The 14,324-nt window shown below is 58.5% G+C and overlaps 1 protein-coding gene across 2 annotated transcripts in view; it reads right to left on the minus strand.

Moving 5' to 3' along the window:
• Positions 1–3,082: 3,082 nt before the first annotated feature.
• Tafa5 (TAFA chemokine like family member 5) overlaps positions 3,083–14,324 on the minus strand; it is a 165,395-nt gene continuing 154,153 nt past the window's right edge. For both annotated transcript variants that reach the window (XM_069999813.1, XM_069999814.1), the window contains exon 4: positions 3,083–5,170. In XM_069999813.1, the coding sequence (XP_069855914.1) occupies positions 5,162–5,170 (9 nt within the window). In that variant the 3' untranslated portion in view covers positions 3,083–5,161. The remainder of the gene's footprint in view (positions 5,171–14,324) is intronic.

Genomic DNA, 14,324 nt, shown 5'->3' on the forward strand with positions numbered 1-14,324 from the left:
GAAGGAAGAAACGAAGCATACTTGGGCTGCATCACATCGCTCAGCAGAGATGTACAGGCTGTGCGTGGCACGGGCCGGGCCGGAGCCAGAGCTGGAGCCTGGGAGGCCGTTTAGTTTTACTGAGGTTCTCCGAGGCAGCACTCTGAGCCGCACCGGGTGCTGAGGCACCTGGTGGATGGCCTGCTCCCAGGGTGCAGCCCTGGGGGAGAACTAGTCAGACCTGGCATCTGAGCCTCCACGTGTCCTCACCCAGGCCTGGTCCAGAATCAGAGACACCTCTGGTTAACACAGCCAGTGGCAGCACGGCAAGGGCTCCATGCCTGGACATATTCCTGCAGCCCCTGTGGCCTGTTCCCACAGCGGGACCCACCCTTGGAGCGGGGAAGCCACCAGCCATGGAGACAAAGCCTGAGTCTCCCACCACGCGCACCTGGGTGGGCAAAGTAGCCGTTACTGGGTAGGCAAAGTGGCCATTATGACGGCGGGGAAGGGGACTGTTATGGGGGTACAGATGGGCTGGTGCTGAGCCCCTAAATGAGGCTCAGGACACATGTAGGGACAGGACAGGGCCTGTCCTCTGCCTAGCCGCATAAGCACCCTCTTCTTCACGTGCGTGAGAGGGAGCCTGTGATCCGAGCCTCCTCTCCTTCCCCACCAGCCTTTCCCAGCTGCTGTCCGGTGCCCACAGCTCCACTCCAAATAGCTTCTTTCTGGTCAGGACAAGGGCCAGGGGCCAGGGCCAGGACCAGGTCAGGGTCAGTCCTAGCAGCTGCCTGGGACTTCCTGAGTCCCACAGCTGAGCCTCTCCACAGACAGCTGGGCCTGATCCGTCAGCTGGCCTTGCAGGGAGCAGGGCCCCACGTGCCTAGGGAAGCCCCGCCCCCCAGGGCCGGGGTCCAGATGGGCCCTGTCAGGGCTGAGAGAGAGGCAGGTTCTCCAGGAGCGCAGCTTCCAGTGGGATGGCCGGCTGGGGGCCAGGCCACAATTTGCGTCCCCTTCCAGATATGAAGGCAAAGGCCATAGTGTCCCCTAGAGAGCGAGGTAGGGAGGGTGGGACAGCACAGAGGAGAGGGAGAGGCTGCTGAACCAGGGGCACCCCCACCCCAAAGCGGGGTCACTCCAGCCGGCTTCCCCAGCGATCCCGCGAGCCACCTCTGGCCATGATCAGCGCGCTCCTCCCCCACCCAAACCCGACGCGCTCCTGTTTCTTGCGTTGGTGGCGGGCCAGGGCCAGCCGCGCCTCGCTACGGCCTCCTCTTCTCCACGGAGCCCGGCCCTGGGACCCACAGTGCAGGCTGGCTTGTCTGGGCAGGCCATGGGGACCGCAGGAGTCCCAGCTCCAGAACCGTCACACAGGTGCATGATCCACGTGGGGCAGCTGGCTGCCCGCCGGCCAGGGAGACGCTCCTCATCCCAGCCCGGCCAGGGGCCCCGGAGACCTGTGCTGGACATGGCCTTCGTGAGTTCCCAGAGGCAGGGTCTCAGGAGAGGAGGAGTGAAGGCCCGGAAGGCCCCCAAGGGCGGTGGGGGTGGTGTGGAAGCGGAGCCAGGCTGTGACACCAGGCAGAGGGCCGGCCTGACACACCAACCTTCAGCCAGCTCCATCTCCAGAGAATCTGACCTGCTCTGATGGTCCTGCTATGATGGAGGCACAGGCTCTGGGTGGTGGCCTAACATCTCAGGCCATCCCTGGAAAACACGACTCAGTGGCTTCAAAGCAGGCCCGGTCTACGGGCAGACCCCGGGTCGGAGGACCAGGGTTTGAGGCAGAGCTGCCACGGTGGAGGCTCTGGTGTGCCCAGAGGGGGTGCCGTGCCCACTGCCTTCCCAGCCCGTCACTGTGGGAACGGACAGGCCGCCGCAGTCACTGACCAGCAGGCACACTGTCGCCGGTGCCAGCCAGGCCCGTGCACCTCAGCCACTGGCAGCCAATAGCCGAGCTCGGGGGCGGCCTCCCACACGGGATCCCCACGTCCTCCCTCACCGGGGCGACGGAGCTCTGCGGGTGACATGTCCCCAGCAGCCTATGCTGGATCCTTGTTTGAGGAAGAATGCCTGCTCACCCATCCTTAGGGGTGGGACTGTTTGTTATACAGCAGGAGGTAGCTCACGTTGGCTGACGGGGACCCACGTTTCCACCCTGTATCCCAACACCTGGCTCCTGTGTGCCAAGAGGAGGGCAGAGTCCTTCCTGTCTCCAGACCCACTGCCCATCTAGGGCAGGCTCTAGCAGCAGAGCCCAGCTCACCCAGGTTGGTCTCCCTCCACGGATGGGACTGTGAGCCCTCCCTCCAGCCCAGGACACGCCAAGGTCTCACCTGAGAGCTAGGAGCCGGCCTGGGGCTCCTATAGCAGCTGCAGGCCTGCCCTGTACTGCCTGCTTGGCGGGGACAAGCTGGTTTCTTGCAAGCAGTGGCTATAAGAGCAGTGAAGGGTCTTCGGAAGAAAGCACAGGCCATCTGACCGCCATGGCCAGCATTCACGAAGCAGAGCTGGGAAAGGAGAGCGGTGGCTTCCCACGCCGGTGCCCTTTGGCAGGGACTCCAGACACCACCAGCGGCCCAGCAGACAGCCCAGGCTCTCCCATGGGTGTGGCCAGCGGGCCCAGCAGACAGCCCAGGCTCTCCCGTGGGTGTGGCTCTTTGGGCGGTCACTGGCCTGGGGCATGGCTCAGCGTCTTCATGCTGCGGTAGGTGGGGCTGGTTCGCCAGCTACAGTGGACAGGAGAATGCACGCGACCGCCTGTGTTCCCACCAGCTGCCTGGGCTTCTCCAACTGGAAGGAAGGCAACAGCTTTCACTTGGCTTCTGTGTAGGGAGGTGATGGCCCCTGTGGTGCTGAGCAAGCACACCGGGGCCTAGGACGGGCTCCGTGGCCATCCTGCAGGAACAGGAAGGCTTTGATGCTCCCTTGGCGATGGCTGTGGGAGAAGCCGGCCCCGAGGCACCCGGGCAGGAGGGACACCTCGATGCTGGGGCCGCTCCGACCCAGGGTGCCCGCATCCTCCGCCTGTCCCCGCCAGCCAGGCCAACGACTGCCCCTCTCCCAGGACACCACGGCCAGGGAACAAAAGCCATGCGTATCAAAGGATTTTTTTCTTTATTTTCATAATTTAGCTGAATTCAACACAAAATTGAATACTGTAAAACAAGGGGAAAATATGCTGTCACATCTTAAGTCTCCCGCCTCTGCCTTCAAAGGCGTCTACACTTGCTCTCAGGAGAAACAAGTGCGGGGAGGGGATGGGGACCCTGGCAGGCCAGAGGCCCGGGAGACGCCTCCTGCTCTGTCCCCGGGCAGCTGGGGCCATCAGAGCTGGGTGCCCGGTGGGGACAGCGCCCTATCCGAGCCCACATTGCAGCCTCTTCCTGCTGTCCAGGATACAAACACCTCTGAGTGAGCGGTGACCGAAGGTAAATTAAATACGGTAGATACTGGATCGGGTCTCACATGAACGGATCTTCTTTCCTATCTTTAGTCTATGGTTGCTGGAACGGCATCTATATACTGGAGTTATATATATATATGTATATATTTACTTTTTTTTTAGTAGCATAGAACTAGCATAATACTCATGTTAATTGGGCTTGTAGGTTGTATACGTCAGCAGAAACTCAGGAGAATGGTGGGTGCTGGCATGAGTGCCACACTTGACCCTACGTGCCGGCCTGTGGACTCTTCCTGCCGGGGTGTGTGGCCACAGTGCCTGTGGGCAGTGCCTCCCTCGGTCCCCTGGTCCCTGGCCACCTCCTGCTTCCGTTACCTCCTGCTGCGACACGGAGGGCTTCCATGAGCAAGGGGATCCACACGGGCTGCCCGTGGGCCTCAAGACCCATGGATGGAGGTGGGGTCGAGGGAGGGAAAACAGAATCCGTCCAGGAGGCATAATGAAAATATTGTACACATGGTGTTTACCAATACATAGACTGAAAGGGGGGAATGAGCCACCAAACCCAACCGAAGCAGAAAGGAAGCTGGCTTCCTGACATCCTCTAGGACCTGGGCAGGACAGCTATGCATGGTCCCCAGCCACCCTCTCCCGGAGCCCTGCCCCTCTGTGCCTGGCACCTGAGGTCCCACGCGGCCACCCCAGAATCTCCAGGGACACCCGGGGCCTGGTCCCAATGCTGGGGACGGCCCGGGCTGGCGCGTGAATTGTTAAATAGGATTTTCTACAAATATACAACATATAAAAACTGTTAAATATATAACTTTAGGCTTTGCAAAATACATTTAATGATCTCTTTCAAACAGTGTTACTTCAGTTTTCTTTAATTTGCTTTCTGGAGCTAAATGGTGGATTGGAGGACAGTCAGGGGAGACCCAACATGCTCTTGGCAAGTACTGGATTATCCAACTATCAAAAATGGAGCTGCAGAAGAGGCGTGACTAACTGGTTAAAACAAAGTGATTTAGTATGAGAAAGTCGGTCTAAGCACAGAGGCGCGAAGGGTCTGTGTCCCCGGGTGCGTGCGCGCCCCGCGCAGGGGCCGTGCCGGCCTCGCCCGGCCAGGTCCCACGGGCGTGCCGCGGCGTGCGTCCAGCCTGCGCCCTCCTCCTGGGGCGCGCCGCAGCGTTCGTGGGGCGGGGCCTCCGCCGCAGACGCCTGCTCCGCTCCGTGGCCGTCACCCGCATCTCTGTGCCGCCACGCCCTCCCATGCCCCACAGTGAACCCGGGACTCGACGGGAAGGGCGTCCACGTGAAAATAGATTCTGCTCTTTGGTCTATTGAGTATGCTGAGAGTTAAGAAAATAAAAGCAATTCAGACAGTCTGGGGTGCAGGAAGAGATGCTTCACCTGGCAGTCCCTGGCGGTGCCAGGGCTGGCTCAGCGGCTGGGAGGCAGCTTCCTGGCCTCCTGCTCCTGCTCCAAGGAGAGCTTGGCCACCGGGAGGTGGGCACAGCTGGGCTCCACAGACTGTGTATTGCTGATGCCCGGTGCCGCCCCCCCACCTGTGTGTTCGAGTCCGGGCCTCCTGGGATGCGCTGGGCAGACTGCAGCTCAGGATGCTGAGGTGGAGGCGGTCCTGGAGCGGCCCCGGGGAGACCGTGGGCAGACAGTGGAGGGTGGGCAGAGTCCGTGGAGGGCGGAGGATCGTGGCTGAGGCAGACTTTCCAAGGAGCCAGGACCACTCCTGGGAGCCCCGTGGGGCTGTGTTTGTCAGGATACCTGAGGGACAAAAGGAAGGGAGCCAGAATTTAGCCTCCTGAGGGCCACAGAGGGCGGCTTTCCGTGGACACACACTCCGGGGCCTTCTCCAAAGGAGGTGAAACCAAGATGCTGTTGGCAGACAGTGCCCTACAATGCTCATCCTACACCGTAATGGGGCAGACACCCACCCTGCCTGCTGGGCCACTGTTTCAGCCCCACGCGGGGACCTAGGCTGTGGGCACGGCCCCACGGAGGGGTCTGAGCCCCTGGGCACTTTTGTGTCTTCCGGTGTCCTGGATCCAGTCCTCTGTGGACACCCAGGGACAGCTCCATACAATGCTTTCCTGTGAGGGACCTTTCCTGCTCCATCCTACCTGGGACAGAGGGCTGTGGACCCCAGATCTCTGATGAAGTTTAGTCCCCCAGACTCTTCCTTTAATGTAACTTTATGGTGAAGGTGGTCACTTATGTAAGGTAACGAGTACATTTCTTGTCCAACGTTGTTAACTCGTTTCTCTCCCCCTCCCCCAGAATTGTAAAATTCATTTCCAACGTATTGCCTTGTGGGTACCGCTCTTGCGTTGGTTTGCACTTTGTCCTTTGTCTCTCCATTTTGTTGCTCCCCCTCCCTTCCCCAAATCAGATCAACGTATAGACAAGACACAGAGAACCAAAATCAAAAACAGTGACAACAGGATAAATCAAAGGGAAAAAAATGAAAGAAAAAACTGACTTCACACAGTATATTAAAAAAAAAACAACCAAACACCAAAAACCCTCTTGTTTCCCTATCTTGGCTTTCATTTTGTTAGCATCATTTTATACGGTACTGTGTACATAGCTATTGGGCTATTGTGACCCTCTGCTAGAACTGTCCTCGACAGAGACTAATTATTACCCTAGACTCTTCTCAAGAGCGGTCTGACCCCTTGGGGGCCAGCAGCCTTGTTGCAGACAAGGTTCCTGGAAGTGGCCACTTCGTGCCTGTCCTGTGGAGAGAAGTCAGGGGAGGCTGCGGCTCCCCTCAGCACTGGGCGGCCACGCCTTGGCTGGCGGTGGGCTGCGGGCATACCGGCCCTCCCGACACACTCCTCTCCCACAGAACCCTCTAGAAGGCGACTTGCTAGGGAGGTGAGTAGACAGGATAGGGGTGTCTGGAGGCTTACTCAGAGCAGATGCTGAGACCATCTACATCTGTTCCTTGTAATATTCTGCTTGCAAGAGTGACATATTGGTTCAATTACCAAGAATTCACTGTTCCCTAAAACCGTTCTAGGGGCAGCTTCCTTATGACTGTTCAGTAGCAACTGTCTTGGTACTTTCTAGAAAAGAGTAACAAGGTGGCTCTTAGAAGCCCGCATCTGTGCTGCACCAACCCTGCGCCCTACTCTGCTCCCACCCTTCCCACGGTCACCCAGCGGACTCCCCAGAGCAAGGCCTGCCCCGGCTCCCTCCCTAGCCAGCCCCCTCCACAAGACAGACGCACAGGGAGCCTCTGCCCCGGGTGAGCCAGGGCCCCTCTCCTGTGGCCCCCCATGTCCCCAGTCAGGGCTCTTGACTCTTGTGGCCTACCTGGGGGTCCTCCTCCTCTCCAGAAGCTCACTGGATCTGCAGCCTGCCACTGACCCCCAAGGCCGCTCACTGGTCAGCGGGTCCCTCCCTGAGTCAGGTCACGGGAAGATGTGTGGGTCAGGGGCTCATCAGAACAGCTGCTCCTGTTACCCTGTGCCAAGCTTCTCCAGCTCTGTCTCCCGAGCCTGCCATACACAAGGACCAGGCGGGTGGCCCAATTCCCTGTCTGCAGTAGGGGGCTGAGGACAGGTGGGCTCTACACAGGGAACCTCGGGGATGAGGGCCGTCCCAGGCTCCTCTCTAGAGGGTAGGGATGCAAGGTCTGACCATGGCCCTCACACTGCAGGCCCAGCCCCAGACAGCACAGCACTGGGCCCTCACACTGCAGGCCCAGCCCCAGACCACAGCACAGCACTGGGCCCTCACACTGCAGGCCCAGCCCCAGACAGCACAGCACCAGACCCTCACACTGCAGGCTCAGCCCCAGACCACAGCACCAGGCCCTCACACTGCAGGCCCAGCCCCAGACAGCACAGCACAGCACTGGGCCCTCCACTGCAGGCCCAGCCCCAGACCACAGCACCAGACCCTCACACTGCAGGCCCAGCCCCAGACAGCACAGCACAGCACCAGACCCTCACACTGCAGGCCCAGCCCCAGACAGCACAGCACAGCACTGGGCCCTCACACTGCAGGCCCAGCCCCAGACCACAGCACAGCACTGGGCCCTCACACTGCAGGCCCAGCCCCAGACCACAGCACCAGACCCTCACACTGCAGGCCCAGCCCCAGACAGCACAGCACCAGACCCTCACACTGCAGGCTCAGCCCCAGACCACAGCACCAGGCCCTCACACTGCAGGCCCAGCCCCAGACAGCACAGCACAGCACTGGGCCCTCACACTGCAGGCCCAGCCCCAGACCACAGCACCAGACCCTCACACTGCAGGCCCAGCCCCAGACAGCACAGCACAGCACTGGGCCCTCACACTGCAGGCCCAGCCCCAGACAGCACAGCACCAGACCCTCATACTGCAGGCCCAGCCCCAGACCACAGCACAGCACTGGACCCTCACACTGCAGGCCCAGCCCCAGACAGCACAGCACAGCACCAGACCCTCACACTGCAGGCCCAGCCCCAGACCACAGCACAGCACTGGGCCCTCACACTGCAGGCCCAGCCCCAGACAGCACAGCACCAGACCCTCATACTGCAGGCCCAGCCCCAGACCACAGCACAGCACTGGACCCTCACACTGCAGGCCCAGCCCCAGACCACAGCACCAGACCCTCACACTGCAGGCCCAGCCCCACACAGCACAGCACAGCACCAGACCCTCACTGCAGGCCCAGCCCCAGACCACAGCACCGGACCCTTATACTGCAGGTCCAGACCACAGCGCAGCACCCGGCCCGGGCCCAGCCAGGTCTGGCAATGCCAGGCCCTCTAAACAAAAAGAACATTAGCAATAAAATCTTCCCCAAACCAATCAAACTGGAGTGTGATCACCTTTCCAAGGTGAGACACACTGGGACACAACCACATGTAGCAGCTCTAGAAAGTTCCAAGGAAGGCCTTAGTGTAGCTGACAGACCTGCCCATGAATCCTACACCCATCCATACATCTACATCTATCCGTCCTCCATCTACATACCCACCCACCCACCCACCCACCCATCCATCCATCATCTATCTACCCACTCTTCAAATATTCATTGACCTTTACAAACAAAGCTCTTTACTAAAAATGGGTGTTAGGGAGCCTTGGCAGATTCTTGCCCCCAGACAGAAGAGCTCTGTGTTCACGCTTCTCTGACCTTATCTTCACTAGCCTTTCTCATTGGAGCCCCTGGAATGCTGATGGTTCATGAGAGATTCACCACCTTTACAGGCTTCCTCTCCTCCCCTCCGCCCCCCCCAACCCCTCCCCGGGAGGAAGAAAGGGCTAAAGCCCTCCCAAGCCAAGCTTTCTGGAGGGAAAGCGCCACCTGGATGCCAGGGTGGGCTTGGCGTGCAGGGCTAGGGGCTCTGAAGACAGGCGTGGGTGGAGTTCAACTTGGTTGTCCTGTGTCTAGCACCACAGGGAAGAGTTTGCAGGCCCTCACCTCGAAAACCATCCTACACGACAGCGCCAGGCAACCACTCACACAGGAGCCTGGGTACCCCAGCACGCAGAGCGGCTCCTGAGCCACCCAGCTGCCTCTCAGACCCGCTGCAGCCAAGCGGTAACTCCTAGATGTGGCCTTACTGAATCCTGGGGATTCAGTAAGCTGGGAGCCCTCTCCATCCTATGGGAGAACCCTCTCTGTCCCAGGTAGGCCGCTTCCTCTGGACAAAAGCCTGTGGGCCACAGGCAGGTGAAGCATGATCCCTTCCCCAGGCTGGGCGTGGGGGTGACAGGACACGTTGGCTTTGGTGACAAGTTGGCCTTGTTTCCTGACTCCTATACCAACCACAGCACGTCCCTGCCGGGCGGCAGGGCTTGTGTGGCCAGAGGAGAGGGCGGGAGGGGGAGATGCTGCCCGCACTGCACCACACTGCCTCTGCAGGGCATCTAGCAAGGAAATCCTGAGCTCCCCAGAGCCGGGTGGACCTCCAGCCTCCCATGCTCCTCTGCTCCGAGAATGGTCGGCTGCCTGAGCAACTTTTCAAAGCAGCCCTGACAAGGAAGGACGCAGCAGTACAGTCCTGGGTCTCTGTCCTCTTTTGTTCCCAGATCTGATGCAGCTCCCAAGTTTTCATCATCCTACCAGTTCACCAGTCCAATAACCAGGCCCACCCTGCATCACAGAGAACCCTGGCTACTCAGCCAGGCGCACATGGACGTGTGTGTGCCCAAGTTCAAGGTGGCCTGAGATGACAGCAACATGGAACAGGACGCATATTTGCTTATACTGTTTTCAGGGGGAGGGTGGTGTGGTGCTAGGGACGGAGCTCTGGAGCTGTGAATGCCAGGCAAGTGTTCTGCCTCTGTCACAGAGGTCTGATCTTTGAACAAGAAACAGACAGGGCGCAGTTTCCTCCTGTGATAAAGGGCAATGGGAATGAGCTCAAGCCAGCCCTGTGATCCCCAGGAGAAGCAGCTAGGGCTGGACAGCGCCCCGTGTGGCCGGGCAGGGAAGCGCCCTGGGAGGGTTGTTGGGCACTGACCCCCACGACGTTTTCTGTTTTCTGAGAATAGTGCCTAGAACTAGGTGTCAGAGGACATAGTTGGTGCTGAGTCTGGGTTTGTGCAGCAGCCTCCCCCTCTAGACTCGGCTCGGCACTCACTAAAGTTGCTCCCCTTCTCCCTCCCTTCTCATCCCTGGGGAATTCGGCCAGGCCTGTGGAAGGAGGTGAGCCTCTCTTGAACTTGCACCAGATACAAAGCCAGTCTCCCCGTGCGTGCTGCGGGCCTGGAATGATCCTGGGATCCACGTTGGTTCTTATGAACACCAGCCAGGCACTACCACCTGCCTGGGCTGTCCCCCCATCAGGAAACAAGGAAGACCCACCATTTGTCAGTTTTTCTTTTTCTTTTTTTCTTGTGTCTGTGCATGTATGTGTGCAAGCCCCAGTACTGGGGCTTGAACTCAGGACCTGGGCGCTGTCCCTGAGCTTTTTTAAAAAGCTCAAGGATAGTGTTTTACTACTTAAGCCACAGCTCTACTTCTAGCACTTTTGGTGCTTCATTGGAGGTAAGAGTCTCATGGACTTTTCTGCCTGGACTGATTTTTGAACCACAATCCTAATATCTCAACCTCCTGAGTAGCTAGGATGATGGACAGACATGAGCCACCAGCACCCAACTTTCTCCTATATTTATTCTTCACCAGAACAGTTGTTACAGAAGTTTCTTTATCCTTTAAATGCATAGATGCCACTGTGTGCTCATTGGCTGTAGGATGGCTCTCTTGCTTCTAGACAGAGCTCTCCCTCAGCTCCAGGGCCTCAGAAATTTCTTTTTACACTGTTTGGCCATATGCCCACCCCTTTCCTTCTTGCTCCCATGCATGGTTTTCTCCCAGGGATCCACATGGTACGGTGTCACCCTCTGTACCCACTGCCTTCTCTTCTCTCCCTCAGTTCCATTTCTTGGTTGTTTTCTGTGAATTAGCTCTTGGTTTAAGACTGGTCCCTCAGCACTGTTTCAACTTTCTGCAGTGAAGTTTCCGTTATTTGTAGCTTCCAGGACACATCTGAATTCCACCCTGATGCTTTTGGTAGCTTTGCACTTGCCTTGTACTTCTCCCAAAAAAATCACTGGAGGTCTAGCTTCAGTGTAGCCTGTTATGCTTGTGGTCTGGGTCCTACTCCAGCATGTCTGTCTCTGCCTTGTGGGGCTGTGTGGTGCACAAGCAGCATTTCCAAAGGCCACGCTGGCCTTCCCCTACTGCAGAATGCCCTCCTCTCCTCGGATTTGCTCCTTTCCCTGGTCTGCTCGGGTCTGAGTTTCAATTTTCGATATCTCTTAACCACATAGAAGCCAGACAGAGCTGGCCTGCCAAGACTGGGCAGCCATGATTCCTTCCGGACCTCGCAGGGTCCTGCCGCCTGCAGCAGGCCTGGGAGACAGAGACAGGCCCACAGACCCCTGCCTGCGGAGTGGTCCCAGCATGGGCTCTGGCCCAGCTGGGAAGTTAGGTTTCCGTCTAAGCCAGGAGTTTACGAGTGGGAGAACAGAACTGAAGGATGAGGGCCGTCAGGGTGAGAGCCCTTCTCTGCAGGCTCTTCCTGCTGACGACGCCTCTCCCAGCGAAGCTCACCGGGGCCCACCTCCATGGCTGCAGAAGTGGACCCTCCACAGCACTTTCCCTCTGGCGGCCTGGGGTCCTAGCCACTGTCTGTAAGGGTGGGGGTAGACATCAAGGTGGGGGCCTGCTGCGGCGTGGGGGGAGCACCAGGGGATCCCTGGGAACCGCTCTCCTCTCTCCTGGCAGCTGTTCTTATTTCAAACCAGAGGGTGAGGCCAGCGAGGGGATGCAGAAGCCCTTTGGCCACTGCTCGGCCAGCTCAGGTGAGGTGCTGACCTCTCCTCCCTCCCCTCTGTGGGAAGCCTGCCCCCCCCCAGTGGGTGGCCATGGTCTCAGGGAGGAGGGGCCTCGATCCCCCCTGCCCGGTCCTCATCCCTGTAAGCGTCAGGCACTGGGAGTCTATGAGTCCTGCAAGCAGCTCAAGCTGCCTGGCATGACCACGCAAAGAAGCCCCGATCAGAGCCAAAGCACACAAGAGCCAGAGCAGGGCTGCGTGGCACAGGGGCGTGAGGAAGGAGCCCCATGTGCGCGTGGCTCTCCCTCCTACCCAGCACGACCTGATGCCCCCAGGACAGCCAAGAGCTGAGCTTCTGTCTTGGGGGCCACTGACAAAAGGAGAAAGCACCCCGAGCTCTCTGCCAGAATCACACAGCAAGATGGAACTCAGCACCTGGTGAGTTACAGACCCACACCTGTCAGTCAGATCCATAATTGTCAGACCCACACCTGTCAGCCAGACCCACACCTGTCAGCCAGACTCACACCTGTCAGCCAGTCCCACACCCGTCAGCCAGACTCAGACCTGTCAGCCAGATCCACACCTGTCAGCCAGACTCACACCTGTCAGTCCCTCACCTGTCAGCCAGACCCACACCTGTAGTCAGATCCACATCTGTCAGCCAGACCCACACCTGTCAGTCAGACTCACATCTGTCAGCCAGACCCACACCTGTCAGATTCACACCTTTCAGTCAGACCCACACCTGTCAGATCTACACTTGTCAGACCTACACCAGTCAGTCTCACACCTGTCAGCCAGTCCTACACCTGTCAGTCAGACCCATACCAATCAGCCAGATCCACACCTGTCAGCCAGACTCACACCTGTCAGGCCCTCACCTGTCAGCCAGACCCACACCTGTAGTCAGACCCACACCTGTCAGTCAGATCCACACCTGTCAGTCAGATCTACACCTGTTAGTCAGATCTACACTTGTCAGTCAGACCCACAACTGTCAGTCAGATCTACACCTGGCTCTCCTGGGTCCTGGTGTGGGACTCACTCCATGCACTTGGGGATCTTGACTCCACTGTGTGCAGGGACCTGCCAGAGGTTCCCACCCTGGGCTCTGCCCAGGGGGTGTCTCCAGAGGCTACCATGCGGGCTCCATGGCAGATTTCTAGAGGTTTGTGGGCTGCCTTCCATGAGCAGCCCAGGCCGTGTGCTGCAGTTTAGAAACACGCCCAGAGCCCTGGGGCCAATAGCGACTTGTACCGCACCCTCTGGTCAGTTTGCATCACTAATGCAAAACCAGGCCATCCTCAGAACTCCCAGGAGGTTGGGGCTAACAGGAAGTTGTCTCTGCTGGAGATGCAGTCCGGCCTCTCCTGGTGAGGTCACTGGCTCCCCTGTGCCGAAGGAGGCGCAGAAGTGCTCTTCTGGCTGTACCAAGGCACAGCGGCAGCGGGCAGCATCCCCAGCAGGCAGACCAAGCTCATCCCTTCTTCCCAGCTAACACTTGGGATCTCCATTCTCAGAACCACCAACCCAGGGGCTTTCTAGCCAGCCCGCTGGGCACCAAGAAAGGTCCCCTTCTAGAGATCCTTGAGGGTCCCCTAGCTCTGTGGGCAAGAGTCACTCACTCTAGCCACCAGAACGTGCCAGGGGAAGGGGAAAGGGCCTCCCCTGGGACTCGGCTCTGAGTGCAGGACCCGGGAGTGAACATTCCAGGCTCCACTCTCGGAGCACCCCACCTTCAGTCATTCTGACACTCCACACAGGAGCCTGTCCCGCAGGTGCATGGGCGCCGCACTCCCTCCCCTGGTGCTGGGCTCGCTCCATGTCCTCCTGGCTCTGTCCACCATTCCCCACTGCGAGGGCTCGGTCCAATTTCCACCATTTGCCATTTACGTATTTAAAATGATTCCAAGAACAACTGCTTTAAGGAAAATTGAGACTAATGCAGCACAATTACAGTAAATAGCGGCCGCGTGTAATATCTCCTATTATTAAAAAAAAAACAACACAAAAAGAAGTAGCGACAGAAATAACGAGGGCTTGGTCAAACCAATCTTTGTTTCTGGGCTCAATTCTGTGGGGAAAATGAAGAATGTCACAGCTTACTACACGAGTTGATGCGGCTCTGCCATATACGTTTTTGTTTACACACGGAATCTATTAAAACGTCCGGCTATTACAGCGGTGATGAATAGCGGTGATTCAAAAGAACACAGAATGGATTGCAGACAGGGATCCAAGTAATGGCTTGGTGTTTTTCATTGTTTGTGCGAACGGAGATTAGTGAGGGTGCAGGTGCTGGGTTTCTGGGGGCTGAACGCCCCTGCCCGTCTCCGTCTCTCGGCCGCCTTTTAATCCTCAGCTGGCTTTGTCCTTGTGGGGGACATCACGTTCCACGTCCAGGCAGAATCCCGATCCAGATCGATGTGAGGTGCTGAGCCATCCGGGCCGGCTCCCTCCCACCACGGTGAGAAGGGGGCTGTGTCTCCCCACTCCTGCTCCTGCTCTACTAGGCTCCTTCAGGAAGGCAGTCTCCCGCTTCCTGGCCTCTACCAGCCCGTCTCCCTGCACGCAGCTTCCGCCTCGGTTGCCCTCTGTCCAGCGCCTGGGCTCCGGCACAGGGGGACC

This window comes from Dipodomys merriami, unplaced genomic scaffold, assembly GCF_024711535.1.
Source record: "Dipodomys merriami isolate MVZ:Mamm:240054 unplaced genomic scaffold, mDipMer1.0.p SCAF_55, whole genome shotgun sequence".
NCBI classification, from domain to species: domain Eukaryota; kingdom Metazoa; phylum Chordata; class Mammalia; order Rodentia; family Heteromyidae; genus Dipodomys; species Dipodomys merriami.